Below are 25,710 nucleotides of genomic sequence, written 5' to 3' on the forward strand. Positions count from 1 at the left end.
GGAAGACCCGCCATAACTCGATATAAAATCCGAGTATCAGCGACGCAAGTCGCCATAGGTCCCGCCGTATCCTGAGTTAAGGAAACAGGCACGATGCCATCGGTAGGTATGCGAGATGTCGAAGGACGGAATCCTACGATCCCACAAGCTGAGGCTGGTGAGCGGAGTGAGTTAACGGTATCAGTTCCACAGCCCGCGAGAGCGAAGCGGGCAGCTATGGCCGCGGCAGTGCCGCCGGATGAGCCGCCTGGGGTTCTGGAGGTGTCGTATGGGTTTAGGGTCTGGCCGAGGACTGAAGAGAGGGTTATTCCTTGGAGGGCGAATTCGTGGAGATTTGCCTTGCCGATTATGATGGCTCCTGCGGCTTCCAGGCGAGTGAGGATTGTGCTTTGCGTGTTGGTTGTTATTGTTAGGGCTTTGACGCCGGCTGTTGTGGGGAGGGTTGGGGTTGTGTAGTTGTCTTTTAGGATTATTGGGATTGAGTGGAGGGGGGAAGGAATTTTGGGGATTTGTGGAGGGTTATTTGGGTTGTTTTTTGAATTGCTTCGGTTATTGCGGTTTGGTTGGTTGTTATGATGCTTTTGAGGGTTGGGTCGTGGTGGGTGATGGAGGTGAGGCAGGTGGTTATTAGGGCTGGGCCAAGGGAGGGGTCTTCGATGAGAGCTTTGTGGAAGTTGGATATGGTCATCTCGGTCATATCGATCATTTTGGGCATTTTGGAAGCTCAATTTCGTTGGATTGAGAGAGAAGAGTGAAGGGAGAGAGTAGATATAGTCCGTGTTGGAGAGGGGAAATTGGAGTCGTTGGAGTAAGTATGCGCTCGGAGGTCCATTGCGAGAAATTCGCGAATAAATAGGAATCGAATCCTGGTTGATTGGCCAGTCAAAAGGGAGTTGTTATACAACCCTTTGGGTGTAAAGGACTTATATACAAAAAGGCACGCCGGACGCCGGGGAAACAGAAAACAAAATGGTATAATCATCCGAGCATATGCTGGATTTCCATAACATGTAGGGCGCCCAGAGGCATAAATAATAGAAAGAAAAAAAGAGCAGATAAAAGTTCGAGTCCAGGGTCGGGGCCCATAAAAGAATAAAAAACACATCGTGATCATGATTTTCCCGAACACCATTTCCGTCCCGTTGAAACATTACATAAATAATGGAGCCCGTCTATCCTTTGAGCTGGTGGGCCTGACGTTGGAGTCCCTGGCCGATTCTATAGGCCTCGGTGCCGTCGTCGACGAGCGACTCCTTGAACCAGGGGTGCTGCAGGGCCTCTTTGGCGGTGATTCGGTTCTTCGGGTCGTATACGAAGATCTTTTGCAGCAGGTCCAGGAATGACCGACTGAATGGCGTGTTGGTGGGGATAAATTCCTGGGGAGATCAGTTCACGGTCCATGGGGATTCGGAGGGGCTAGGTGACTCACGGTCAAGGATTTCATGGCACGCACATACTTCCGTGAGGCCCGGGTGGTTTCAGTGTTGGGGTAGTCGATTCTGCTGCGGCAGAAGTATCTGATTAGGTTAGTATGATAGCCAGAGTGTACAGAGGGATGTCACTTACTTGGAGGCCGAGTTGGTGCCGCCACTTCGGCTGCCTACCATGACCTTCTTGACCAGCGAAGTGTCGATTCGCGTGCCAATGACAGCCTCCATCATTGCTAGATGTTCGAGGTTGTCGTGTGTCTGGAAGAGAGCGTCTCCGGTGAAGAATTCCACCAGAATACAGCCGATGCTCCAAATATCGCAGGGGAAGCTCCAGCCGAGATTCAGGATGATTTCAGGCGCGCGGTAGTGGCGAGTAGACACGACGGAGGAGTGGTATTCGTCATCAAACGTCGCCGAGCCGAAATCAATCAGTCGGATCTCACTGTCGAGGAGAACTCGGCGTTGCCGGGCATTGCGGTTTGTGGCATGGGAGGAAGAGGGGATTGTGCGGTTGTAAGTGAAGGTTTGATAGGCGTTGCTGACGAGGAGGATGTTTTCGGGTTTAAGATCGGTGTGAATAAGGTTGAGGTCGTGGAGGACTGCGAAAAGGTCAGCGTGAAATTAGAAGAAAGGGAAAAGTCAGACTGACATGCAACACTCGTGAACAGCTGGCGGGCAAATTGCTGGATCTGACTGCTGGGGAATGGCACGAATCCGTTGCCCTTGAGGAAATCAAAGACGCTCTGTCCCAGCAGATCGGTCACGATGCAAATGTGGTTCCTGAAGTCAAAGCAATCCCTGAGGTGAATGCATTTGTTGCGGTTGGGTTTGTCGTTGGAAGCGAGAGTTGACAGTACTCGCAACTCAATGCGGGAAGCGTCGCGATATTTCTGAATTGATCGGATGATCTTGACGGCACAACGAGACTTGCGCTGTCTGTCCCAGGCTTCAACTACCTTTCCGAATGTACCTTGGCCAAGCAATTTGACCACAGAGTCTGAAGAGAGTCAGTATCCTTGGGACTCGTCACTGGGCGCTTAGGTGGCACTCACATCGATCAGTCAATGGCGTATCAGGAGTGACGATATAGTGACCGTCATCATCGTCAAACTTCTTGTTCTGAGCGCTCGTTGACTATAAAGAACAGGCTCTGTCAGTGACTTTCCAACCAAGTGAAGGACTCGAAGAGGGGACTCACATCGCGGACAACTGGCACAGGAACATCCTTGGCCTTGATCGGAGGCTTGGGAGGCGGCACATATAACTCATATGGGCCCGTGATCTCCATCTCTCGGCGTTTCTGCTCGTCGCGAGTGGATTTCCGCGTCGCCACGCGTTTCCGCTTTTGACCGATAGCGGTTTCGTCGTGGTAGGCGCCATTGCTCGCCCCAGCACTGCCCTGTGATCCGAGTGAGGTCGGGGCCGTGGTGTGCAGGGAGGCGGTTCGGTCGGTGGATAATGAGGTGTTGGAGGAGGTTTCGCCGTATTGCTGAGGGTTGATGGAGAAGGACGGTCGGTCGTAGTGACCGAGGTCGTAGGCGGTTTCGATCCCGGTGCGACGCTTCTTGCCGGCGGGTTGAGGAGCCGAAGGGGCTGGCCTGGTTGATGCATGCGCGGGAGGAGCGGGTGCGCCATTGGAAGACTCTGGGCCGGGACTGTCCTCGATCACAATGACTTCCTTGGGAATCCCATTTTTATAGAATTCGGACCAGTCAGGTTGCTTCTTGCGGGTTCCCAGCGAGGGAGCCGCGCTGGAACCGCTCTGATGGGTCATGGCGGAGGGCGTCGAGGGCGCTGGAGGCAGTCTCGGGGTCTGCGTGTATGGGAGGGCGCTGGCGGTTGTCGTTGGCGAGGGGACGGAATAACCGTAGGGATTCGCGATGCGTGGGGCTGTTGTTGTCGATGCTGCGTATGAAGAGTTCGGTGGGTAAGGGGGACGGTGAGGGTATCCGTAAGCCTGGGGGTGGGAAGGATGCGTTGCAGTGGCCGTGGACGGGGTGGACATGGCGCAGGAGGGTATTCCTGTCCGTCACGCGAACGGGGTGGCAGCGAAGATTATAATTCACAGCGTGTGGATTGTTGCGCGTCTCTATCCAAGAGGAAACTCCTGGCGCCTTTGGGGGTGGGAAAGAGGGCTTGCCGACAGAGATTGAGGCAAGATGGTCGGCGAGGCGAGGCGAGGCGACGATCGAGTGTCAAGTGAGGAATCCTCAACTCAATACGGAGGTGGAGACGAGATCATTGAAAATGAATTTGGCGACATCCACAGAGTCAACGTGGGGAGGAGTTGGAGGCAAAGAGAATGACGACGGGGAGGATGGAGGTCCGGAAGTTCGACCGCCTCGATCTGCGCACCGTTTGAGATCGCTTCACTTTCGACCCAGCCCATTTGCCCTCCCACTCTCCTCCTTTTTTAATCTGTCTTTTTTGCTGATTATCGGACTATATGCTTTTAATTTTGACCAAGTCTAGTCTTCGTTCTCTGGCTAGTTCTCTGCTCTGCTACTCCTACTCTGCTGCTCTCCCAGAGCATCAGCCTGACCCTCTGCAGGGGCCCATGCACCTTCAAGAATGCGATCTGCGGGATATTCTGAACTTGCATCTCAGATGGGTATGATGGCTTCATTCCAATTGCACCGAACCCCCGAAATTGGCGACTCGCGTAGCCCTAGCCGAAGTCCACTAAATGCGTTACCGTCCGTCACCTCCACAGCCTCGAAGTATACAATAGGTGACAATAGGTGATAAATGGCGGGTAACAAAGGTGCACCAAATCGATATAGCAAAATCTAGCCAGTTCCATGTAGACATCCATGGGTAGACGCAGTTCGTGACAGTCTAGACTTGATTCGCCTCTGGGTCGGAATCATGACTCCGGGGATTTAACCTCGTTTTTCATATATTGGCGCCACATTCCACCGTTCCTGTGTAAAAGTTTCATATCAGGTCTGTGTATGCACGCTGGGGGTGACGGATCAATTTGCACGAAAAAGGGCGAAAGGAGAGCAATATCAGAAGGTGCCAGTGGCGAATATATACATCGGGGATCTACTTGACGTCTTCCATTCCAGCCAGTCAGCCCTGGAGGAGGTTGATGTTGACTACTTCGCGGGGCCTCCTTCGAACCCTCTTTTCAATGGTCTTTCTAATGGTCTTTTCAGTGATCTTTCTACTGGTCTTTCCCTTTGTCTTCACCTCACTTCCAAGGTTCTGACCTCGGGATCTGACCTCACCATCCAGCATTACCAACAAATTGAACATATTGTACGGAGTACTCCGTGCGGTATATTGTCCAATATTGACATAGTATATATAGTTCAAATATCTTTCCCATGTTTCCATATTACCTTGCATCCACAGGTGTTCCAATTTCTCACTCGGTCAATCACCCTGTCGTTTACTCACCGCTAGATACGGAGTCAATAGCGAGCAACGAGGATTGGTGGGCTTGCCGTACGCCAACGGTTTCAAGATTCCTATTCAACACCCGACTTTGCAACTATAGAAATCCAGTAAATTTACTCCGTTGAATTTACAAGCGAGGATCGATCAGAAGCAAAGTGGAAGCTATCTACTTTGATGCCATTCGAAGCCACAAAGCCATGGAAGAGGCCACGGCTGAGTTGAATTATGTTTAGAGTGGCTCTAGGGTTATAAGCCTCACTGATGAGTGGGGGCCATTTACGGAGCACCTGGGCATTCGGACGAGTAAATTGATTTTTTACACGCTACTCCTATAGGTGGCAGCCATTTTCTCGCCTTTGTGGAGGACACTTATCCAGGGGAAGCTGCATGGCTTGAGAGGTGACTATTCACCCTGTGTACACCGGGAACGAGCCACCGAGCGAGAACAGGCAAATGTTTGTTCGACGAATCGGCCCTTTCAGACCAATTGCAAAGCCACGTGCATAGAAGGTGCTCTACTTGGGAATTGCAAATATAGGTACCATCGGAGGATGAGATGGCGGATGCCCTGAAGGTGACAGTATGGATGTGACATTAGATATGGAACATAATAAACGCAAATGATATGATCAAGCGAGGTATAGTCCAATTTATGAGGCCACCGATACGCGGAGAAGTGAATTTTAAAACGAGATAGACTGAATTGAGGAAATGAAGACCCTCTATCACTCGCTCACTCGGCGCCTATGCTCTGAAGAAAACTCAAGATGGCCCGACGACCCAGCCAACGCCACCGTACAAAATGCAGAAACTCCTGAAACCGTTGATGGGCATAGAGAAAAAAGAAAGGAATTAGAGACAAAAAGAAAGGAATAAGATTACAAACATTTATGCGGTCACTGCGCATGATCACGGTCCTCTTTGGGGTCCTTCAGATATCCCCGCTGCACATGTCTCGTCGCCCGTCCGTCGGCTTCGAGCATGAAGAGTACATCTCTGACCTGAATACCCGCGCCCCTATCTTGATCCTCGCGCCATAATCCAAGGCGACGTTGGGTGGTGGATGGTGCTGGTTCTCCGGCGCTGGGCTTCTCGGGCCCAGCAGTGGGGGTCGACGGGGTTGGTCGGGAGGGGGAGGAGAACCCACTACCAGAGCCTCCAGACTTCAACCACGAGTAGGACTTCTTGGTACCGAACATACTGGTGCGGGGACCAGAGTTGCCAAGGGCCATGCGAGCTGTCTCTACAGACTGCGCATGCTGCTGAGCCTCGGTTGCCTTGGAGTCTGTCATTTTCTTTGCTTCCTTCTTGGTTATAGATTTTTTGTCCGTTCCAGGTGGTCGTTCACCGATAGGCGTTGAAGGAGCGGAACCTGTTGGATCGACCGAGTCGGCTCGGCCAGCTTCGCTGAGAATGGCATTGCTGTTGCGCTTCGCGCGCTTGGATGCGCGTCTCTCCTCTTGGGAACCCTCACGGTTGAGAATTGTCCGGAAACGATCCGCATTTGACTTTGTACCTAACTCCGTAGAAGAATGAGGCCCTGTAATTTGTCAGTTCACACACTAATAATGCTGCGACCAGCTGGGTTCTGGATGAAGGGGAGCATACGCTTCACAGGAGTCTGTAAGCTCTGTGGGTTGCCCGTCGTCTGCGCGAGAGGCTGTGCAATGTCCTTCCATTCTTCAGGAACCACGCCGTGAGAATGAGATCGGCGACTCCGAGCGAGGGTCGACGAATAGTCAATAACACCCCTGATTCTTTCCTCGGCAGAAATCGACAAAAGGTTGAGGATGTCAACTAGGGGTGCGCCTTCCTGATTGAGAATAGTTTGGCCAGTGCGTACTACAGATGAGCCATCTGGACCAGTAACCTCAATTGGCTGTGGTCGACCAGGAACGGGATGAAACAAGCCTTCCGAGGGGATGCGAACACCGAGGTCAAATCCTCGCTTTTGAAGCTTCTGCTCGAGGAGTTTGGTGATCAAAAATGGCTCCTGGATGTGGTATTGGGCCCTTCTCGCTGCAACCGTATCCTCACGAGTCGGTTCGTTCGGGTCCTTGAAAGGAGCAGAGGCTTGAGAGGACGGGTCCGCGTACGAGTCGTGAGTGGCTTGCGGTTTGATTTGGGGCAATTCGCCGAAACTGGTCGAAGCCGAGAGGGTGCCCGCGGACACCTGAGAGTTAAAAGAAGTATTGATAGGTGGCGGGTGTTGTGTTTGTGGACCTCTTTGGGGAGGTTGCGCCTGCGCAGTCTGCCCTGAAAAGCTCCGAGTGAGGAATGCTTCCTCTTCCCTGACGTCAATTCCAGACGAGGCTAGAACGTCTGTCAGCTCAGCAGCGTCCGTCGTCTTGTCCACAGGTCGAGACGGGGGTCCCATCGTCCCGGGAGGGGCAGGTGCGGGCGTTGCAGGCGCTGGTGTCATATTCATAGTGTTCATGTTCATGGGTTGGCCGTTCATCGGTGATGGATTTTGGGGTAGTTGCATTGCGTTGAAGCTCGGCGATCCATAAGGAGACTGAGTCTGCGACGGCGGCAGGGGAGAAAGCCGCGGGCGTTTATTTGGAGGAGGCGCAACAGCTCCATTGACGGGAGATGCGACCGAGTTGGGGGAGGGTGAAGAAACAGGCGGGGAGAAAGGTTGATTTGAGAACTGCGGCGGCGGCACCGGCTGCTGCTGCTGAGGGTGTCGAGCCTGCGCCATGGTGATGGTGAAGTGACGATAGGATTGATATAGTACTACCACAGATGAAGTCGTCTATTGCGCAAAGCTGTGATCTTCGATATGAACGGAGGTCCACGCGTGCTCGTTGAAGTGAGCGGATTGCTCGCACCAACAACTTCCACCAACCTTGACCATTTCAATAGTGAATTTGAACCATGAGCGCGACACTTGAATTGTATGATAGTCGTTCGGAAGTAGATGTGACGGCGATCGGAGAGCAGACTGGTGCTTGATGGGGTAAGGAGCTTTTGCCCAGGGTGGTCGAACTCTTCCGCGGGCGCGCGACGGACACGGACACGTGATGTGATTGACTAAGCTCCCCAATCCCAAATCAATATGCTTCGCTTTCACTGCTCCATTGAATTGCATTGAAGGCTCCAAGGTCCTTTTTATTGTTCTCCCATTCAGCCGCTCTTGCCACCCATTGAGGCAAGTTATGGGCGTTGCGCTCAAGCTAAACTGAGATCTTGGGCTTTGAACCCTGCGCGACTCGGGCCTGTGCCTTTCAATCTCGACCAATCTACCGATATCTTCGCACCATTCTTGGGAGACTGCGAACAAAATGACGACAAAGCGCAAAGCCTCAGCCATGGGAACGGCGGTGGACGATGAGCCAGTAGACCCGTCAGATGAACTGGCATTCTACTGTCTGGGCGGCGGCAACGAAGTCGGCCGAAGTTGTCACATCCTGGAATACAAGGGCAAGACCGTGATGGTACGTCTGGCTGGAGAAGCGCAAAACATGGTCTCATCGCTAATCTTTGGTTCTAGCTTGATGCTGGTATGCATCCGGCCAAGGAAGGCTTCTCTGCGCTACCCTTCTTCGATGAATTCGACCTGAGCACAGTGGATGTTCTTTTAATCAGCCAGTACGTTCATACCCTGACACTCCTTTGCGCATATGTATCGGATTGTTGCAAGAGACGACCGCTTGTGGCAATCCACGGATGCTGGAGCCTGTCTCGAGTTACGTGTTTCTCCCCTGCACTTATGAAATATTTGAGAAGCCCAATACAATTCAATCCCATGCCTATAAGCTCTGTTCTTCTGTATTTACGAGGTTTTGAATTCGTGCCATCTCTCGGCGTTGCGCCCTGCCTATCTTCTGCTGGCCATCACAGATGCTGATTGCATGGTTCCTATAGTTTCCACGTCGATCATTCTTCCGCCCTACCATACGTTCTCAGCAAAACCAATTTCAAAGGCAGGGTTTTTATGACCCCGGCCACCCGAGCTATCTACAAATGGCTCATCCAGGACAACGTGCGAGTCAGCAACACATCTTCATCTTCTGACCAACGCACCACCCTATACACTGAGCGTGACCACTTGTCAACACTACCTATGATCGAGACTATCGATTTCTACACTACACATACAATCAATGGCATCCGGATTACCCCATATCCTGCGGGCCACGTCCTCGGTGCGGCCATGTTTAAGGTTGACATCGCAGGCCTGGTCACTTTGTTCACTGGAGGTAGGTGGATTGAGATGCCTCACGATCTCAAAATATAAGGAAAACCGCTGATAACTGTTTACAGACTACTCTCGCGAGGAAGACAGGCATTTGATCCCCGCAGAGGTACCAAAAGGCACCAAGATCGATGTTCTCATCACAGAGTCTACCTTCGGTATATCGTCAAATCCACCTCGATTAGAACGTGAGGCTGCGTTAATGAAGTCAATCACGAGTGTTTTGCACCGAGGTGGCCGTGTTCTGATGCCCGTGTTTGCTCTCGGTCGTGCCCAAGAGCTGCTTCTGATTCTCGATGAATACTGGGAAACCCACCCTGAGCTACAGAAGTTCCCTATTTACTACATCGGAAACATGGCACGTCGCTGTATGGTTGTGTATCAAACATATATCGGTGCCATGAACGACAACATCAAGCGACTTTTCCGACAGCGCATGGCCGAGGCCGAAGCTAGCGGCAACAAGAGTGTCAGTGTTGGCCCGTGGGACTTCCGATTTGTTCGAAGTCTTCGCAGTTTGGAGCGATTTGACGATGTGGGTGGATGTGTTATGCTTGCCTCTCCTGGTATGTTGCAGACAGGTACCAGTCGTGAATTGCTTGAAAGATGGGCACCCAGTGATCGCAACGGTATTGTTATGACTGGTTACAGCGTGGAAGGTACCATGGCCAAGCAGCTGCTCAATGAGCCTGACCAAATTCCTGCTGTTATGTCCAAGGTTTCGACCGGACATGGCCGTGGTCGTGTTCCCGGGGCCAATGATGAAGACCAAAAAGTCATGATTCCTCGCCGATGCACCGTCGACGAAGTCAGCTTTGCGGCTCACGTTGATGGTGTTGAGAACCGCACTTTCATTGAGGAGGTTGCTGCACCAGTGGTGGTGAGTTTCATTGATAGTATGAGTTGGAGTTCTTTACTGACCGAAGTAGATCCTTGTCCATGGCGAGAAACATCAAATGATGAGACTGAAGTCCAAGCTCCTGAGTCTCAACGCCGATAAAACCGTCAAAGTGAAGGTATACACACCGGCAAACTGCGACGAGGTTCGCATTCCCTTCAAGAAGGACAAGATTGCCAAGGTTGTCGGCAAACTTGCAGAGCTCGCGCCACCCTCTGAGGAGGAGGATGCCCAGTTGATGGCCGGAGTCTTGGTCCAAAATGGATTTAATCTATCGTTGATGGCCCCCGACGACCTTCAGGAATATGCCGGCCTAACAACCACCACCATCACATGCAAGCAACACATTACTCTCAGCTCTGCAAGTATGGATTTGATAAAATGGGCACTCGAGGGAACCTTCGGAGCGATTGAGGAAGTTGGAACCAGCCCCAAGGTCGAGAAAGAGGAGCAGATTGAGAAGAGTGAAGATATGGAGACGGATGAAACTCCCAAGAAAGAAGATGCCGAAGAAGAAATTCCTTCGGACGTGACACAAACGTTCCTTGTCATGGGATGCGTATACCTGCGTCACCACTCACGCACCCGCGAAGTTGAACTCGAGTGGGAAGGAAACATGATGAACGATGGAGTTGCAGATGCGGTGATGGCTGTCTTACTCACAGTCGAGAGCAGCCCGGCTTCCGTCAAGCGTAAGAATTCCATCGCTCTCCATTTTGATATTACCAATGCTAACCATCATCCCAGAATCCGCCAAGGATAAGCATCACCACCACCATCACCACGATGACGAAGTGGAACCACCATCTCTCCCCAACCCACACGCCCAGACCTCACCCCAAGAAAGACTCGCCCGCATGCTCATGATGCTCGAAGCTCAATTCGGCGCCGACAACATTGGCCCCATCGAGCGCCCTCGTGTACCCACTGATCTAGCTCTGGGTCCTCTGAATGACGGAGGCGAGATCAACGATGAAAGATTCTCCGACATCGAAGCAGCAGAATTGAACCGCCTCATCACGATGGGTATTCCAGTCCCTGGCATTGAGATCAGGGTCGACAAGCACGTTGCTCGCGTGTGGCTTGAAGATCTGGAAGTTGAATGTGCCAATGCTGTTCTGCGAGACCGTATTCGTGTCGTCGTCGAGCGTGCCATTGAGACGGTTGCGGGCCTGTGGGCTGAAACCTCTATCGCCCGCGATGTCGCGGCGAATGGCTCTGCCAACCCCAAGGGAACGGTTGAGTTGGTAGCCAGGAAGAAAGCGGCTGCTATTGAGAGCGAGGCTTGATTTCCATGTATTTTTAGACTAGCGATAAATACCAACACTGTTTATTTGACTTTATTTGACTTTCAAAGTGTTCCTAATTTAGTTAAAGATTCCAAGGTTGTTAATTTTGAGAATAGTCTAAATTAAAAAATGATCTCGTGAGCACTTGATATAACAGCCTCCCCCGATGTCTTCCAAGGGTGAATATGAAGAAACACCCAGGCGTGGCTCCTGCATTATGTAGATCTTATTGCTTTTCGAATGAGGCAAATATCTCTTCCAAAACCTTCGCCAATGTGTCCACCAGAATGTCAATCTCCTCTTTAGTCACAATGTATGGCGGGGCGAGCACAAGATGATCTCCCCTGATTCCATCTACAGTGCCCGAGCAGCCGTAAAGCGAGACACTATGTTTGGGCTCCAGTCCTTTCTCTTGAATGAGGAAAGAAAGACGATCTTTGGGATCAAACGGCTCTTTGGTAGCCTTGTCCTTCACAAATTCCATCTGTACAAATGTCAGTATGTATCGATTTTGAAAACCACACTCAAGGCTTGCGACTTACACCCCAAAACAGTCCTTTTCCACGGATATCTCCGACGTGAGGATGGCTCTCGAAGGTCTTCCTTAATTGTGCTTCGAGGTAAGCACCCATAGCGTTGACGTTTTCCAAGAGAGATTGTTCTTGAATTGTCTTTTGCACAGCATACGCAGCAGCACATGAGACTGGGTGGCCCTGGTATGTCTGCCCATGTCTGAACACTCCGGTGCCCTTGTCCATAGTTTGGACAATAGAATCACCGATCAGGATTCCGGACACGGGGGCGTAGCCACCACCCAGCCCCTTACCAATAGTCTGAATATCGGGAACAACACCCTCCTGCTCCCAGGCATGAAGCGTCCCGCAACGTCCCATACCACTCATAATCTCATCAAGGATGAAGAGAGCGCCATATTTCTCGCAAACATCTTTCATTGCACGGAAGTACCCGGGTACAGCAGGGACACAGCCAAGTGCCTAAACAGATAATCAGAAGCGGCCATTAAGTTTGGGCCAGGGAATCATACCGCGCCTACAACAGGCTCTGCAATGAATGCGCAAACAGTCTCCGGTCCAACGCGTTGGAACTCGGCATCCAGCTCGGCAGCAAGGCGAGCCACATACTCTGCATCCGACTCACCATCTAGCTTATTTCTATAAGCATAGCAAGGGGAGACGTGGGATGTGTTCTTCGAGAGTAGAGGCTCGAATGGCTGCCGACGCTGAACATGTCCACCTGCAGACAAAGCCCCCAGAGTAGTACCATGGTACGAGGGTAGACGGCCGATGAAGCGATATCTCTCAGGTTGGGGGGTCGGGAGTTCCAGGAAATACTGGCGTGCCAGTTTGAGCGCTGCTTCAACAGCCTCGGAGCCTGGACACGTCTATGTTAATCTGATCATGACCACCATGTTGGTACAAGTCTTGACATACCTGAGCTGACTACGAAAAGCTTTGAAAGCTTTCCACCAGTAGATTCCACCAAGAGCTGGGCCAGATCTTCCGAAACTTGAGTGCCGAAGAATGCGGAATGGCAGTAGCTCAATTGGTCCATTTGTTCTTTGATTAGGTCCGTGACTTGCTGGTTGCCATGTCCTAGACATGATACAGCAGCACCTCCCGTTGAATCCAGGAACTTGGTTCCATCTTCGAGGAAGATATAGCTACCTTTGCCGCCAATTGCCTTCTTCGGGATAAAGCGTGTATCCCGGTGAAGGACAGCGCTCTTAGGTTCAGTCACTGGAAGACGTTAGATTGATGCGTATAGTAATGCATACCTGACATACCAGACATGATGAAGCGTATATAATGTATTGAATGTATGAAAAGTGTCAATGGTAAGTAGGAGTATGAAAGAAAGGAAATGAAGATCCTTATATAGCAATGGATCTGTAACTTGCCCGAGGTAATGTGTCTTGCGGGGCTAGTGGGCTATCCCGAAGATGCCGAGCCTTTGATTCGCTCAGGGCCGGAGCTAGGGCCCTGGGCCAATCTGCCGTGGGGTTGTCTCTTTCGGCGTTTCTATCCAGTCTTATCTGGTCCAATCTGACCATATTCGGAGTTTCGATGCGAAGAATGGTTCACACACAAAATGAGTCATGTAAAGATAATCCCTAGTATAGTCGAGTAATACAATGCATACAATGCATGTCTCTATATGTGACCGCTGAAGACACGCTATTTAAGAACTATACACACACAGTGTTTTCAGACAGGGATGAAAATAATTCATGAAGGCCATGAAGAGGTCAGGAACTATGTTCGATACCATATATGGTCATGTTTCGACCATGTTATTCAAGAAAAGCCAAGGAAGTAACGGCGAGTATCTGCGTAGAGCTGTTCCTTCAAGAGTATTCCACCAACTGGACAACATCCCCACCGCCCGCACACACATTCTGCCCATTCCGCTACTTGGCCACACGCTTCCCCAGACATCCCCTCCATTCCACAGCCATGTCGCATCACGCCCAAATCGAGGAAGTCTCTGACTCCGACCCAGAGGAGGTCGCCCCCGGCTTCGATTCCGATGATGACCTTCCCCGCAATGCCATCATCTCCCCCGCCAACATTCCATCCAAGGTCACCCCGGCGCCTCAACCCCAACAGATGCCGATGCCCACGATGCCCGCACCTGAACCACAGCGCGAGATCCCCAAGCACTTCCAATGCTTGTACCCCGTGTACTTCGACAAGACACGCACCCGCGCCGAAGGTCGCAAGGTCGGTGCGGAGCTCGCGGTGGAAAACCCTCTTGCCAGAGACATTGTGGACGCGGTCCAAATGCTAGGCTTGAACGCGGGGCTGGAACCCGAGAAATTGCATCCCAAGGACTGGGCCAACCCTGGTCGCGTGCGCGTGCAGCTGAAGAATGAAAATGGTCAATTGGTCAACTCCAAGATCAAGAACAGTACGTTACGTGGCCTGAGATCGAGAGAATAATTGATTGCGTGTTGGTGGAATGGAAACTAATGCTTTGATGCAGAACATCATCTTTATATTCTTGTCGCGCAGTTCTTGAAGGCTAACCCGACCAACGAACAATCGCCTTACCGGTTACGGATTCGTGGCTTGCCTATGCCTGAGAAGCTGCCCGCTGCCCCGGCTGCCCCGCGGGGTTGGAAGATTGGCAAGATCTTGCCAATTCACTCGCCTGCTTACAGCGGTGGTGGTGTCAGTGATAACCCACTTAAGGATGCCATGGCTGAAATGCAGGGCATGCAGGGCCAGCCTGGTATGCCAGAGATGCCTGACATGAGCAACATGGCACAGATGATGAGCCAGATGGGTGGTATGGGTGGACTGAGTAATATGCTGGGTGGACTAGGTGGTCTGGGTGGTATGGGCGGCATGGGTGGCGGCGAGCCCTCAGGGGCTGGTGCTGATAAGAAGAAGAAGGAGAAGAAGAAGGGCAGAGGATGATCTATGATTTATGATCTTTTCTCGATCTTTTGTTCCACTTGCATTGATGGCGATGGGCGTTGCTTTTTTTCTCTTATACTTTGATGCACTCGGGGAGGAAGATTCCTTGATACCAAGACCTGCATCTGAAATGATTTTGTACATCCACCCAAAATATGACCTACCCTCGATCATCTTGAAGTCTTGTAGTCCGCTGTCTACCCCATAGAGATGAAGATCTTTGCTGGACGCGATAACCTGTCAGTACCCGTTATCTCTTGGGTAACTGGCCAACCACCTCGGAATCACCCTGTGCAACCGCAAGGGGCCAACTAGCATACTCAGGTAAGTTGAGACCAGAACGCGTCTTTGATCATAACATTCAACTGCGTTCAAAATGATGCGTCCTGTACTCACAGCCAGACAAGCAGGGGAGCTGTAGGTGCTATATCCACACATTGAACACGATGATCTAATCGACTACAGGCACAAGTCTTTGATTGCATACTTATCATCTATAAACATCGAAAGCACGAAAATTCTCCAAGAAGAGCTATCAGTGGGTGAGAACTTCGACGACGTGACTCGAGCGAAATACGAAGGCATCCTAGAGCGAAAATGGACATCTGTAATGCGTCTTCAAAAACGAGTAAGTTTCTTTAATTCCACAACGATACACATTGCTCACACGCACAGATATTCGAACTGGAATCCAAGGTCACAGACCTAGAAACAAAACTGCAATCCGTGGCAACCATCCACTCACACGAAGACGCCGCCAATTGGCTCCCAGAAGGCGAAGCCAAGCAAAAATTGCAATCTCATCAAAAGCAAGTCACTTGCGTAGCCTTCCACCCAAACCATTCCTCTCTGGCCTCGGGTTCTGAGGACTGCACTGTCAAAATCTGGGACTGGGAGCACGGTCAACTAGAACGATCCCTTAAGGGACACAGATTACCCGTTCTGGGTGTTGACTATGGTGGTCCCCACGAGCATACGCGCTTAGCGTCCTGCTCAAGTGATCTAACTATCAAGATCTGGGATCCTAGTAATAGCTACGTCAATGTGCGGACGCTGTGTGGACATGATCACACTGTTTCCGCAGTGCGCTTCTTACCCAGTGGGAAGCTAGTATCCGCTGGACGGGACGGGTCGATTCGAATCTGGGATGTTGTGAGCGGGTATTGTCTTCGGACTATTGATTCGCAGGGGGATTGGATTCGAGATATTTCGGTTTCGTTGGATGGTGGGTATGTCGTGTCTGCTGGTAATGATCGAATGGCTCAGATTTGGGATATATCGTCTGGGGAGGTCACGGCGAGACTTATTGGGCATTCGGGTCCGATTGAGTGTTGTGCTGTTGCGCCGCAATCGAGTCATGGTCATATGGCCAAGTTGGGATCGATGAAGTTATCTGGACGAGAGATTTTTGTGGCGACTGGGTCGAGAGACAATCATATCAAGTTATGGAATGAGAGGGGCGGGTTGATCAAGACGCTTGAAGGTCATGATACTTGGGTTCGGGGGTTGGCTTTTCATCCTCAAGGCAAATTTCTGATAAGCGTTGGTGATGATCGGACAATACGGTGTTGGGATTTGTCGAACGAGGCTCGCTTGGTGAGGACAATCGTCGGGTCGTCCAGGTTTTTAACTTCTATACGTTGGGGACCGAGTATACGGTCCACTCAGGGAACTTCACATGTGGTCGCTGTCGGGAGTATAGACGCTAGCATCCGAGTTTGGATGTAGCAAGAGACGGTTGTGGTAATTCAAACGGCGATGGTCACCTTGTATATGTATACTAGCTAATCAAGAGAAAAAATCATCCTGTTGATCGATCGGCCTGTGCTCGCGGGGAGATCCTCCATTCCTATACTGCCAAAGCCGACTGAAATCCTTCACACGCAGGACTCGACTGGTTCCATTTGGTTGGAACTGCTGCCGACTCAAGGCAGCGGGAAGAAAAGCCTCGTCTCGGGCGACAGTAGGTCGATACCGCACCCTGTGCGGAGGACCACTGTATCCATTGATTCCAGCCGTTGCCCACGGCTCGACCTCCATATCCATGAACGGATTCGATTCAAGGACTTTCATATCCGGACCGAGAGTGAACATAGTGCTCAAGTAGTGCATATTGAGCAGATGCCCTGAATTCGGACGAACAAATAGCCGACCCATATATCGATTAGGAATGTCCACAAAGTGAAGTACACCCCCGAGAGCCACGATATCGCCCGAGTTAGCGTAATGCTCAATATGACCTATAGATTGGCCAAATTGATGCACAAGATCAGGCGTCTGAAGCAACTCGGGTCTTGCCAGTTTCGTCCAGCGCGGATTATTGAAATGATTCGCCGCATTGCCGAAAGTATACACCTCCAGGTGGCGGAGCAGAGCATGCGGTAATTCATCCAAAAGCCAGTCGATGATTAGTCCGCCTTCGATCCCACCTTGGCTATGAAGTAGTAAAACGACCTTGTCGCATTCCGGGTCCAAGAGCGCTTTCTTCACTAGCGCATATGCCCGGCGGATATCGCCGGTGGCATATGAGAAATCTCGTTGAATCAAACATTCAATCAGATCAAACACAATACCAGCGCTGGATATATTAGTACTAACCACAGCCATGAAATCAAGCGAATTCTCACTTACGTGCGATTGTGGACCCCTGTCACTTTCCGACCAAATGTATATGACAGCTGATCGACATTCATCTGGACCCATCGGTGCCCCGCCGCAATCCCATTTATATACAACCAACATTCCCGATCGTGCCCTGGCTGCTCGGCCACGGGTACTTGAGAAACCAAAACTTGCTCGAAGCCATTTAACAACACCATGACGGCTGTGTAACTGAATGCCAGTCCAAGAATCGTGTAAGCCAGGATCCAAAGCCCGGGGACCAGGCAAATCACCAGGAGCGGAAGAGAGATCAGGAATACCACCTGGAATACCATGAGAAATAAATGGACTCCCACGATGAATATATTGTGAATCGATGGGTAGAACTCATCTAGAGGGTCGGTGCGACATAGGTGCAGGGGTAGGAAGATGCCTGGCAGGTACCTGATGAGGCTCACGAATAACAGTAGGTCGTTCCATAGTAGTTTGATCGGCGAGGCAGTGTAGGGTAACGGTGTACCCTCCTCGCCCTGGCAGGTCATTGTGGGACGAGTGTACTCTGTGTACTCCAGTGTGTTACAGAAGAAGGAAGAAGGTAAGCTGAAGCTGAGGCCTAGCGGTTTGTCATGTGATACCTTGACCGTGCCTTCTACATGTGATTCTACTTGACTTATTCTAAGACTGTTTCAGCATTGATGGACATTATTTATTCATTGATTCTAATGATATCTGCGGTTGAACTCCCAGAGACACACCCCTCCGCCATGAACAACAATGCTCGGTTCTCATGAAAGGACCGAAAGAGAGGTCGTCGGATTAGTTTCTGTGGCCACCACCGAAGTTGTCAGAGTTGTCGGGAAAATAGTGGGAAATGCTTTGATATCCACCACCAACTTTGGGACCAGGGCACATAGGAGTGTCCTTGAACAGGGGGTTGACCGGATTTGTATCGAGGACGTGTGTGGTTTGTATTTCTGTGTCCAAAACGTCAGCGGGAATTGAACTAGACTGAATATGTCTCAACCCAGCCCAACATGAACATAGAAAGAGCCATCTTGAGACAACTGCTTGGAAGGAATGAGACGAAAAGCACGAATCAAAAGAACATACCATAATTCAAGACAGAAACAAATCCCCAAAGCCTAAACACCCCACCTCGGATGGTTGGTCATACGGAACACATATCTCCGATCAATATAATGTCCATGGTTAAGAATCTGATCCCTGTGCCAAAACGCAATGGTCACTGCAATTGCAGCAATAGAAGTATCCGCAGCATTGTAGTGACTCGGGATCCGGAACGACATGCACCATCGTTGATCATGATGCATGGGCTCAGGCGCAATGAGACCCTTTCCAGCACGAATTTTGGCAATGACGCAAAGCATGAGGTTTGCGTCGTTGTGGACGCGGTCAGGCCAGTCGAAGAAAACGGTCACCCATTGGAGGGGGATGGTGGGTTTGGCTTCTTCGAGGATGTTTCGACCTGAGCGGGTGAAGAAGAGGCCGCGGTAGTATTTCATGGGAGCCTTTGCAGGTGCCGGTTGGGGCTTTGGCTTCGAGTAAAATAAACCCATGGCGAATGGTGAATGGCAAATGAGGAATGAGGAGTGAGGGGGATCAAGTTGGGAAGTGTGAGACAGGAAGGAGGTCGAGTATTTTAAATAGTAGGCAGAGTTGCATGCTTTAGTGTTGGTGCTGGGGGAAGGAATGGAACAATGGTGATTGAGACTTCTGGAGCTGTATTGAAGTATTCATGAAATGAGGAGAGATGAGCTCTTTGTTTTAATGAATGTCATTGAGAATGGAGATATTGGAGATCATCAATGGGCTTTGTTGTTGCCAAATGGTAAGGTGAATGGCACACGCCTGTCAGGATGAATGGAAAATGAGGAAGAGCGAAACAATCCTATTGTCTTGGAAGTCTTATGGAGAGCGATTTGTAGTCGACCTCAGTAGGTAGCGAGTGAAGTATAAAAAGGAGGCCGCCCTGAAGAAGAATTTTCCCATCTGGAAGTACACAGCTGCATACATTTGCAACAGACCGACATTGAATACACACACTCAACACTGATCCCTACTAGGCATTGCTAACTGATATTGACGACTTACCAGATATTGATATTCTACTTTGCTATACACAATTCCACCTCCTTCCACCTTCACTCAGTGCAACATGGGTAAAGACAGCGAGCGGAAGAGCTCGACCAAGGACTTGAGACAACTAATCTTCCCAAGCAGCAACCCTCAGTGGGTGGACGAGCTACGCAAAGAAGACTTGAAAAAGCTAACCGAGATATTCCACCTAGGCAAACCAAATGACAAGACCGAAGACAAAATCAGGCGCCTCATCAGTGATCTGCCCAAAGGCATGCGCCGTGAGCGTTTATCCCGCAAGAACAACGAGCTGTGTGACGTACACCAAGGCCTCAACGCCGAGTTCATGTATGACCTCCACCACCTCGTGCATCGCGAAGTCTGTCATCACCTCCTCCGATACGAAGCATACCCAGAGCTACAGAAGCCCATTGACGCAGTCATTATAAAGAGGCTGCAAGCTATGCGGGGAATGTGGACAAAGTACGACAAGAGAGAAGCAGAGTACGAGACTGCGTGGAAGTTCGAAAGTAGTCGTTGCCAGGGATGTATGATCGGTCGAGTTGCAACCGACAGAGACGCACTGCGCAATCTGCGCATTGCGATCCTGGCTCGCACCCAGACTCGAAAGAAGCATATCCCGCGTCGACTAATGAGTTTCGTCGATGGATGTATCGATCGGTTCCCGAACGATATGGTCGAGATGTACGATACGTCCAGTCACTTCGCTTTCATCATGAAAGCGACACGCAAAGCGTGCACCAAGACAATGGAAGCGCAGCATGGTCGGAGACGTCGTCGTCCGAAAGTACGTCACCACCGTGATCCGAGGAATCAGGGTGACGACGAGCCGACCAGCCACTGGAGCGAATCAGACACGAATTCAAGCAAGGGAAGGCAGGCCGCACAAGGCCAAGCCCCGCGGTCGATTCACGAGCCTCATCCTGCCGACAGGTATGTCATAGAACCACTCAGGCCAAGATCGAAGTCTCGCACTGACACTGATGAAGGGCACAGTGGAGGTCAGACGGGATCGAAGAGCAGTTTGGATCCGTCCGATTCGCCACACCTTCGGAAGTTCGTTCTGAACGGGCAAGCCAGAGCGAGTGCAGGGTCCTCTGAAGTTGAGAAGCTTACGAAGCTTGTCGCGGATCAGATCGAGAGTTTCCAGGATAGCTATTATCCTCCGGCTGGGGCGTCATGGAAGAAGAGTAGCGTTCCTTCGGAGGCGATTGATGCTGTTGATGAGATGACTGATATGTATCGCAACATGGGGATGAATCCGTATCGTGATTACCAATCTGATGACTCTGATGCAGAGTATGAGAGTTGTGAGGAGAAAGAAGGGCCGAATCATCCTCATGCGCCTGAGAACTTGGCGGCTGCGATGGATACCTGGAGCATGCTCTGCAACAAGGAGAAAGATTGATCAGTTTTGTTTGCTTTTTGGCTTGATTGTTTGCATGTTTTGTGTTCTGGTTTCCATCAATTTTGCTGTTGTTTAGTTGTTTGATTCATTCGATTCTCGAGGCAGCCATGCAACTTTACCTCGGTGGCCTCAGTGTGTGAGTCGAAAGCACACCACCCTTACTCCGTAGTCCTCGTTTAATAGTTGAGAATGCGATGCGTTGAACGGAACCCAAACTTGTAGGTGTAAAATAAAATAAACATTATTGACAGTAGGTCATGGAGCAAACCATGTACAGAGCGTTGACAGGCACATAGTAAAGTATTAATACACTGGGCTCCTTGTCCCATATACAAAAAAAAAAAGATGACAGAAGGCCCCACAGTCTGGCGGAGACGGCCAGCAGCTCCAGGGACGGGAATGGGATGCATAAACAGATGGGCGCATTTTTAGGTTCGTTTCATTAGGGTTTAGTTGTGGAGCACACTTCCAGGAACCCCATGACTCGGGCCCTTGAGGCTGTCGACCGTCTTTCGACGCAGTCGGGTGCGTGCAGCGGGGCCTTCTGTTGAAACCACAACTGGCTCAGGCACTCGTTCTTCTGTCACAATCACGGCTGGGACGACTTCGGGTGCCTTGGCGGCGTCGAGGTCCACCTGCTTCTGTGCGTTTTCACGGGCACGTTCATAGCGCTGTGTGGCATCACCCGTCCACTGGGTGCCGAGTAAACGATCCCAGAAAATGAAGAAGGGTTGGGAGAAATTGGTCTTGATACCCCAGCTCTGGTGGTGGATATCGTGGTAGGCGGCATTGTTGGAAGTAAAATGCTGCAGCGGGTCCCATGGGAATTCGTATCCGCAGTGGTCATCGACTGTTTTGATAGTCGAAATTGTGAAGAACCACATAGCTTGGCGGGTGGTCATCCCAGACACCAAAAATCCAATTCCAGTTCCGGCAGTGTCCAGCAAGAATCCCTCAAAGGGGTGGTTGTAGAGAGCGCCAAATGCGTAGGGAACATAGAGACGGTGATGGCGGGAATGGAATGTCACTGTGATGATGATTAGAATCAAGATAGCTTATCGAGGTCAAGGTCAGCATACCGTAGAGCCATCGGTTGAGATGCATAGCTCTGTGAAGGAAGTACTGCCAGGTATCCACAATGCAGATCGCCAAAATGAACTGCAAAGTGGGAACCAGGTACCAGTAGATGAGGCCCGCGACTGTGAGTTCCCAGCCAGTGAAGGCGGGAACCACTGTCTTCACGCCGGTATCCAAGACCAGAGACTGGGTCACTCCAGGATACGAGCCACCGGCGATAGCGCCGGCCAGCATGGTGTAACCGCTCTGAGAGAGGGACGTTGCAAGGCCCGCGGCGTCAACTCCGGCAAGAGCTAGTAATGATGGAATGGCCTTTTGGAGGATGCGCAATCGTTGGGCCCAGACGGCGACATCGTACTCCTCGCGTCCCACGGTCTCTTCGGAATCAAACCATAAGAAAGCCAAGCCAGCCACAGTCTGGATCACCTGCTGTATAACGACATCACGGACAACTTCCCACCGGGTAACTTTGTTTCTCTTGAGGACCTCCGCCGGGGTATGCAGGCGGTACTGGACGAAGTAATCGTTCACATCCAGATAGTGGTAGATCATGGACAAGCCCCAGTAGGCGACGATCGGCAAAATCAGGGTGAGGATGTTATCGGGCACGGCGGCAATCAGGTCCTGCCGCGTTCTCAGAGTGTAAGTCGGGAGCGGAGGGAGATCGAACGCGACGGATGCGTTGACGGCCATGATGGCAGAGTGGGTGATTGTTGAGGAGCGCTAATGATGTAGGGTGTGAAATATTGGAAAGCTCGGAGTATCAAAGGAGAGAATCGAGAGGGCAGATCAGGATAAGAAAAAGAGAATGTACGCTTGCAACTGCCACGCCGAGTCCGGAAGCTGACGGGTAGCAGGCGCGACGGGAGATTAGGTGTGATGCGCCAAGAACCTTTCAGCGCCGGTTCCAAGAAAGCAAACAGGATCTGATAATGATGAAGGAAAGGATATGTAAGATTGAAGATTGAAGATTGAAGATTCCCAGATAACCCAAATCAGGAGATAATGGGACCCGGAGATGGCGGCCCAGGTGGCGTGGTCAAAGTTACAGTACCGCATTTTAGACTTTATTGGGTTGATAAGGTTCAACAATACGGTAACGTATGGTATTCATTCAAGAACCTTCATATATGCCTCAGGAATCAGGCACCACCATCTTGTAAATAGAAATGAACCAATCGGAGGAGTTGAATATTTGATGTTCGTTACTTTCTACAATTGACTTGCGAAGAATTCAAATTGGAGTATCTTGGCATTGTGGGAAAAAAAAAGACTAGCATTGTCTCAAGAAAATAAAAATTGCTATACCAAAGAAGTGTTAGTAGTACGGAGTAGAAGTCTGTCTTGTCTGTGAACGCTCTAGCCTGTGGCGGGAGAACAAACAGTGCAAACCCCCCCTCTCTCCGGTCCACGGGTCCGTCCCCCACTTGGATAAAATCTAAGAAAATCTTTCTGTTTTTTTTTTTTTCCTTCTTTCCTTTCCCCAGCCTATTCACCTTCTTTTTTTCTCCTCAATACCCCCAATACCTTCAAAATGATTATCTACACTGTAAGTGTCTTGTGGTCCCCCCAACCTGTGTTCTCGTGGTACAAGCCTTTGACCACGCCCCTCACTTTCCCAATGGGAGTTGAATTGAATCTGACCATACCAATTAGGATGCCCTCACCGGTGACGAGCTGGTCGCCGATACCTTCGATCTGAAGCCCAACCCCCTCCACCCTATTCTCTGGGAGTGCGATTGCCGCAAGTACAGCAAGCGCGTCGGTGGCGAGGATATCCAGCTTGAGGGTGCCAACCCCTCCGCTGAGGAGGCTGAGGAGGACAGCGGCGAGCACGAGATGAAGATGGTCCACGACATCGAGGACCAGTTCCGTCTCCAGTGGTTGCAGGACAGCCCTCCTTCCAAGGACCTCTTCAAGAACAACCTCAAGAGTACGTCAATCCTCGATGTGTGCCTCGTATCATACTGGGGCTTCGGTCACGTTGATATGAGGAAAATCTTGTTGTGATGTTCCTTTTGCTAACTCGATGGTTTCTAGACTACCTCAAGAGAATCAACAAGGAGGTCCTCCCGAACCTGCCCGAGAAGGAGCAGAATGAGTTCAAGGATGGTGCTGCCAAGGCCATGAAGTACCTCGTCGACATGCACGGAGATCTCGACTTCATGGTCGGTGAGGGTCCCGAGGCCCACTCTGGACAGTACGTCAACCTTTTTTTTTCGCTTTCTTGGAATACGAACTGACTTTTGATTCTTCTAGATACGTCCTGATCAACTTCCGCGAGGATGGTGTCACCCCCTACGCCATTGTCTGGAAGCACGGTCTCAAGGAGACCAAGGTTTAAGCGTTTTCGCGAAAACCCATACGATGCGGTCAAAAAGTGGCGAAATACATTTCAGACGCAGGATACATTTGCACTGAGACTGTCATATTTAATTCTGGCTCTTGTAAATTCCTGTTCTTGCTACTGGTTCTTTTGATCGTCAAGACTTACGCTTCATGAATACATTGCCATGCCACCTCACACCTTGAACATTTGTAGTCACCCTAGTAGTTGAACTGCCGAAGGAATTGAAGGCCTCGGGGGCTGCTAGAATATTAGATGAAAGCTTGGATGTGTGTCAATACTGAGTGCTATCTAGCGAAAACGTCGATGTTTTTGGACAACCTTTGTTGGTACCAGCTCTGCTGAATGATAGTCTCATTCGGCTTGAAAAGTGATACGATGGCACGGCATGTTGTAAGTGCATATGTCATAATAATGTGCATTGTAGAACGGAACTCTTCGACAGCTAGAATCAGAATTGTCGACTTTTTGGAAGACGAGAAACCTTGGCCAGGGATCAAGATGCTGCTGGCAGCTCAAGATCAACAAGCCACGACGGTTGTATCGGGAGATCCTCGGACCCTTGCATAGAGGCATTGACAAATAGGGTCTCCGCGTTTCGCTGCATCGGACGCGGATCCCCAGAGCAATGACCTGTAGAATATAGACTTGCGACCTTACCCCTACCTTTGATAGCGGTCAGTGTGGATATGAGACAGGAGTTCCCGTTGTCAATATCGGTCAGGTGAGAAGGCTTTTTACTGATTTGATCTCGCCATTTGACCATTTTTGCACCCCAGCCCTCGTGAATATGACCAAAGCAATGCATCAGTGGTCGAGGTTGGGATCGTGCTATAGCCTCGAAAAGGTGAGGGCACCCAGCACGATTTCCAGAGTGTGTGTAATCCAATATACCTCTGGGTGGACCATGGGTCATTACAATATCGGCGTTGGCAATGCGAAAGTCATGTCCGCGGTCAGGGTGGTACTGGAATCCCCAATCGCCCAGTGATGGCGTGAAAGGACTAGCGTAGATATTCAACCGAGCACCGTTGCTTAGATGAAAAGAATGAGAACCCTCATCCAAAAATACAATGGCTTTGTCTTGTTGCTCGTCAAACAGCTTCCTCGCCTCTCCATGAGATCCATAGACCTGTTGAACTAGCTCAGGTTCCAAAGGTTGAGCCTCTGCCACCTTCTTCTGGAACATCGGTATGTCCATGGTGAAGTCGTGGTTTCCAGCAATGGTAAGCTTGAGTGGGGCATTCAGGGCCTGTATGAGTCGAATCGAGGCTTTGAACTCTTCTATCTTCGATTCGGTTGTGAGATCTCCGCAGTGAAGCACTACATCTGCGTATTGATGCGAAACAATCTCGGGGAGAGTGTCCAGCCCATGGGTGTCGGAAAGCACCAGAAATCGGGTTTTGACGGTTGGAGCTGTTTTCTCTGTAGTTAGCGACATTTGAATTCACTGGCCTCGAAAAGCCTGTCGACGATGGAGTTTCATGGGGTGTTTTGAA

At 50.6% G+C, this 25,710-nt stretch overlaps 12 protein-coding genes across 12 annotated transcripts; 5 read left to right on the top strand and 7 right to left on the bottom strand.

Moving 5' to 3' along the window:
* Positions 1 to 1,172: 1,172 nt before the first annotated feature.
* N7506_003594 (putative protein kinase (Lkh1)) lies at positions 1,173 to 3,435 on the bottom strand (the record flags this gene model as incomplete). The annotated part of the gene is made up of 6 exons (XM_056952889.1): positions 1,173 to 1,376; positions 1,430 to 1,499; positions 1,567 to 2,029; positions 2,080 to 2,427; positions 2,483 to 2,564; positions 2,629 to 3,435. The coding sequence occupies 6 exons, from the start codon at positions 3,433 to 3,435 to the stop codon at positions 1,173 to 1,175; spliced, it is 1,974 nt and encodes a 657-aa protein (XP_056814581.1).
* A 2,296-nt stretch (positions 3,436 to 5,731) lies between these two features.
* On the bottom strand, positions 5,732 to 7,536 carry N7506_003595 (uncharacterized protein; the record flags this gene model as incomplete). Its single annotated transcript, XM_056952890.1, has 2 exons — positions 5,732 to 6,375; positions 6,444 to 7,536. The coding sequence occupies 2 exons, from the start codon at positions 7,534 to 7,536 to the stop codon at positions 5,732 to 5,734; spliced, it is 1,737 nt and encodes a 578-aa protein (XP_056814582.1).
* A 583-nt stretch (positions 7,537 to 8,119) lies between these two features.
* Positions 8,120 to 11,220, top strand: ysh1 (cleavage polyadenylation factor subunit YSH1; the record flags this gene model as incomplete). Its single annotated transcript, XM_056952891.1, has 6 exons — positions 8,120 to 8,272; positions 8,329 to 8,426; positions 8,703 to 9,037; positions 9,102 to 9,913; positions 9,963 to 10,623; positions 10,679 to 11,220. 6 exons carry the CDS (start codon positions 8,120 to 8,122, stop codon positions 11,218 to 11,220), a joined length of 2,601 nt encoding a protein of 866 aa, XP_056814583.1.
* Positions 11,221 to 11,446: 226 nt separating this feature from the next.
* On the bottom strand, positions 11,447 to 13,031 carry N7506_003597 (aminotransferase, class III; the record flags this gene model as incomplete). The annotated part of the gene is made up of 5 exons (XM_056952892.1): positions 11,447 to 11,704; positions 11,763 to 12,215; positions 12,266 to 12,612; positions 12,672 to 12,977; positions 13,025 to 13,031. The coding sequence occupies 5 exons, from the start codon at positions 13,029 to 13,031 to the stop codon at positions 11,447 to 11,449; spliced, it is 1,371 nt and encodes a 456-aa protein (XP_056814584.1).
* A 663-nt stretch (positions 13,032 to 13,694) lies between these two features.
* N7506_003598 (RNA-binding signal recognition particle subunit SEC65) lies at positions 13,695 to 14,660 on the top strand (the record flags this gene model as incomplete). Its single annotated transcript, XM_056952893.1, has 2 exons — positions 13,695 to 14,148; positions 14,224 to 14,660. The coding sequence occupies 2 exons, from the start codon at positions 13,695 to 13,697 to the stop codon at positions 14,658 to 14,660; spliced, it is 891 nt and encodes a 296-aa protein (XP_056814585.1).
* A 376-nt stretch (positions 14,661 to 15,036) lies between these two features.
* N7506_003599 (WD40 repeat domain-containing protein) lies at positions 15,037 to 16,388 on the top strand (the record flags this gene model as incomplete). The annotated part of the gene is made up of 3 exons (XM_056952894.1): positions 15,037 to 15,077; positions 15,126 to 15,288; positions 15,336 to 16,388. The coding sequence occupies 3 exons, from the start codon at positions 15,037 to 15,039 to the stop codon at positions 16,386 to 16,388; spliced, it is 1,257 nt and encodes a 418-aa protein (XP_056814586.1).
* Positions 16,389 to 16,448: 60 nt separating this feature from the next.
* N7506_003600 (uncharacterized protein) lies at positions 16,449 to 17,803 on the bottom strand (the record flags this gene model as incomplete). The annotated part of the gene is made up of 2 exons (XM_056952895.1): positions 16,449 to 17,238; positions 17,292 to 17,803. 2 exons carry the CDS (start codon positions 17,801 to 17,803, stop codon positions 16,449 to 16,451), a joined length of 1,302 nt encoding a protein of 433 aa, XP_056814587.1.
* Positions 17,804 to 18,403: 600 nt separating this feature from the next.
* Positions 18,404 to 18,838, bottom strand: N7506_003601 (uncharacterized protein; the record flags this gene model as incomplete). The annotated part of the gene is made up of 1 exon (XM_056952896.1): positions 18,404 to 18,838. The coding sequence occupies one exon, from the start codon at positions 18,836 to 18,838 to the stop codon at positions 18,404 to 18,406; it is 435 nt and encodes a 144-aa protein (XP_056814588.1).
* Positions 18,839 to 19,437: 599 nt separating this feature from the next.
* N7506_003602 (uncharacterized protein) lies at positions 19,438 to 20,787 on the top strand (the record flags this gene model as incomplete). The annotated part of the gene is made up of 2 exons (XM_056952897.1): positions 19,438 to 20,312; positions 20,376 to 20,787. The coding sequence occupies 2 exons, from the start codon at positions 19,438 to 19,440 to the stop codon at positions 20,785 to 20,787; spliced, it is 1,287 nt and encodes a 428-aa protein (XP_056814589.1).
* A 449-nt stretch (positions 20,788 to 21,236) lies between these two features.
* Positions 21,237 to 22,557, bottom strand: sur2 (sphingosine hydroxylase; the record flags this gene model as incomplete). Its single annotated transcript, XM_056952898.1, has 2 exons — positions 21,237 to 21,814; positions 21,867 to 22,557. The coding sequence occupies 2 exons, from the start codon at positions 22,555 to 22,557 to the stop codon at positions 21,237 to 21,239; spliced, it is 1,269 nt and encodes a 422-aa protein (XP_056814590.1).
* Positions 22,558 to 23,398: 841 nt separating this feature from the next.
* Positions 23,399 to 24,208, top strand: N7506_003604 (translationally-controlled tumor protein; the record flags this gene model as incomplete). The annotated part of the gene is made up of 4 exons (XM_056952899.1): positions 23,399 to 23,413; positions 23,521 to 23,797; positions 23,905 to 24,064; positions 24,124 to 24,208. 4 exons carry the CDS (start codon positions 23,399 to 23,401, stop codon positions 24,206 to 24,208), a joined length of 537 nt encoding a protein of 178 aa, XP_056814591.1.
* Positions 24,209 to 24,707: 499 nt separating this feature from the next.
* Positions 24,708 to 25,652, bottom strand: N7506_003605 (metallophosphatase domain-containing protein; the record flags this gene model as incomplete). The annotated part of the gene is made up of 1 exon (XM_056952900.1): positions 24,708 to 25,652. One exon carries the CDS (start codon positions 25,650 to 25,652, stop codon positions 24,708 to 24,710), a length of 945 nt encoding a protein of 314 aa, XP_056814592.1.
* Between the last annotated feature and the right edge of the window lie 58 nt (positions 25,653 to 25,710).

This window comes from Penicillium brevicompactum (genome assembly GCF_028827555.1).
Source record: "Penicillium brevicompactum strain IBT 35665 chromosome Unknown utg000002l_segment0_segment0, whole genome shotgun sequence".
Classification (NCBI taxonomy): domain Eukaryota; kingdom Fungi; phylum Ascomycota; class Eurotiomycetes; order Eurotiales; family Aspergillaceae; genus Penicillium; species Penicillium brevicompactum.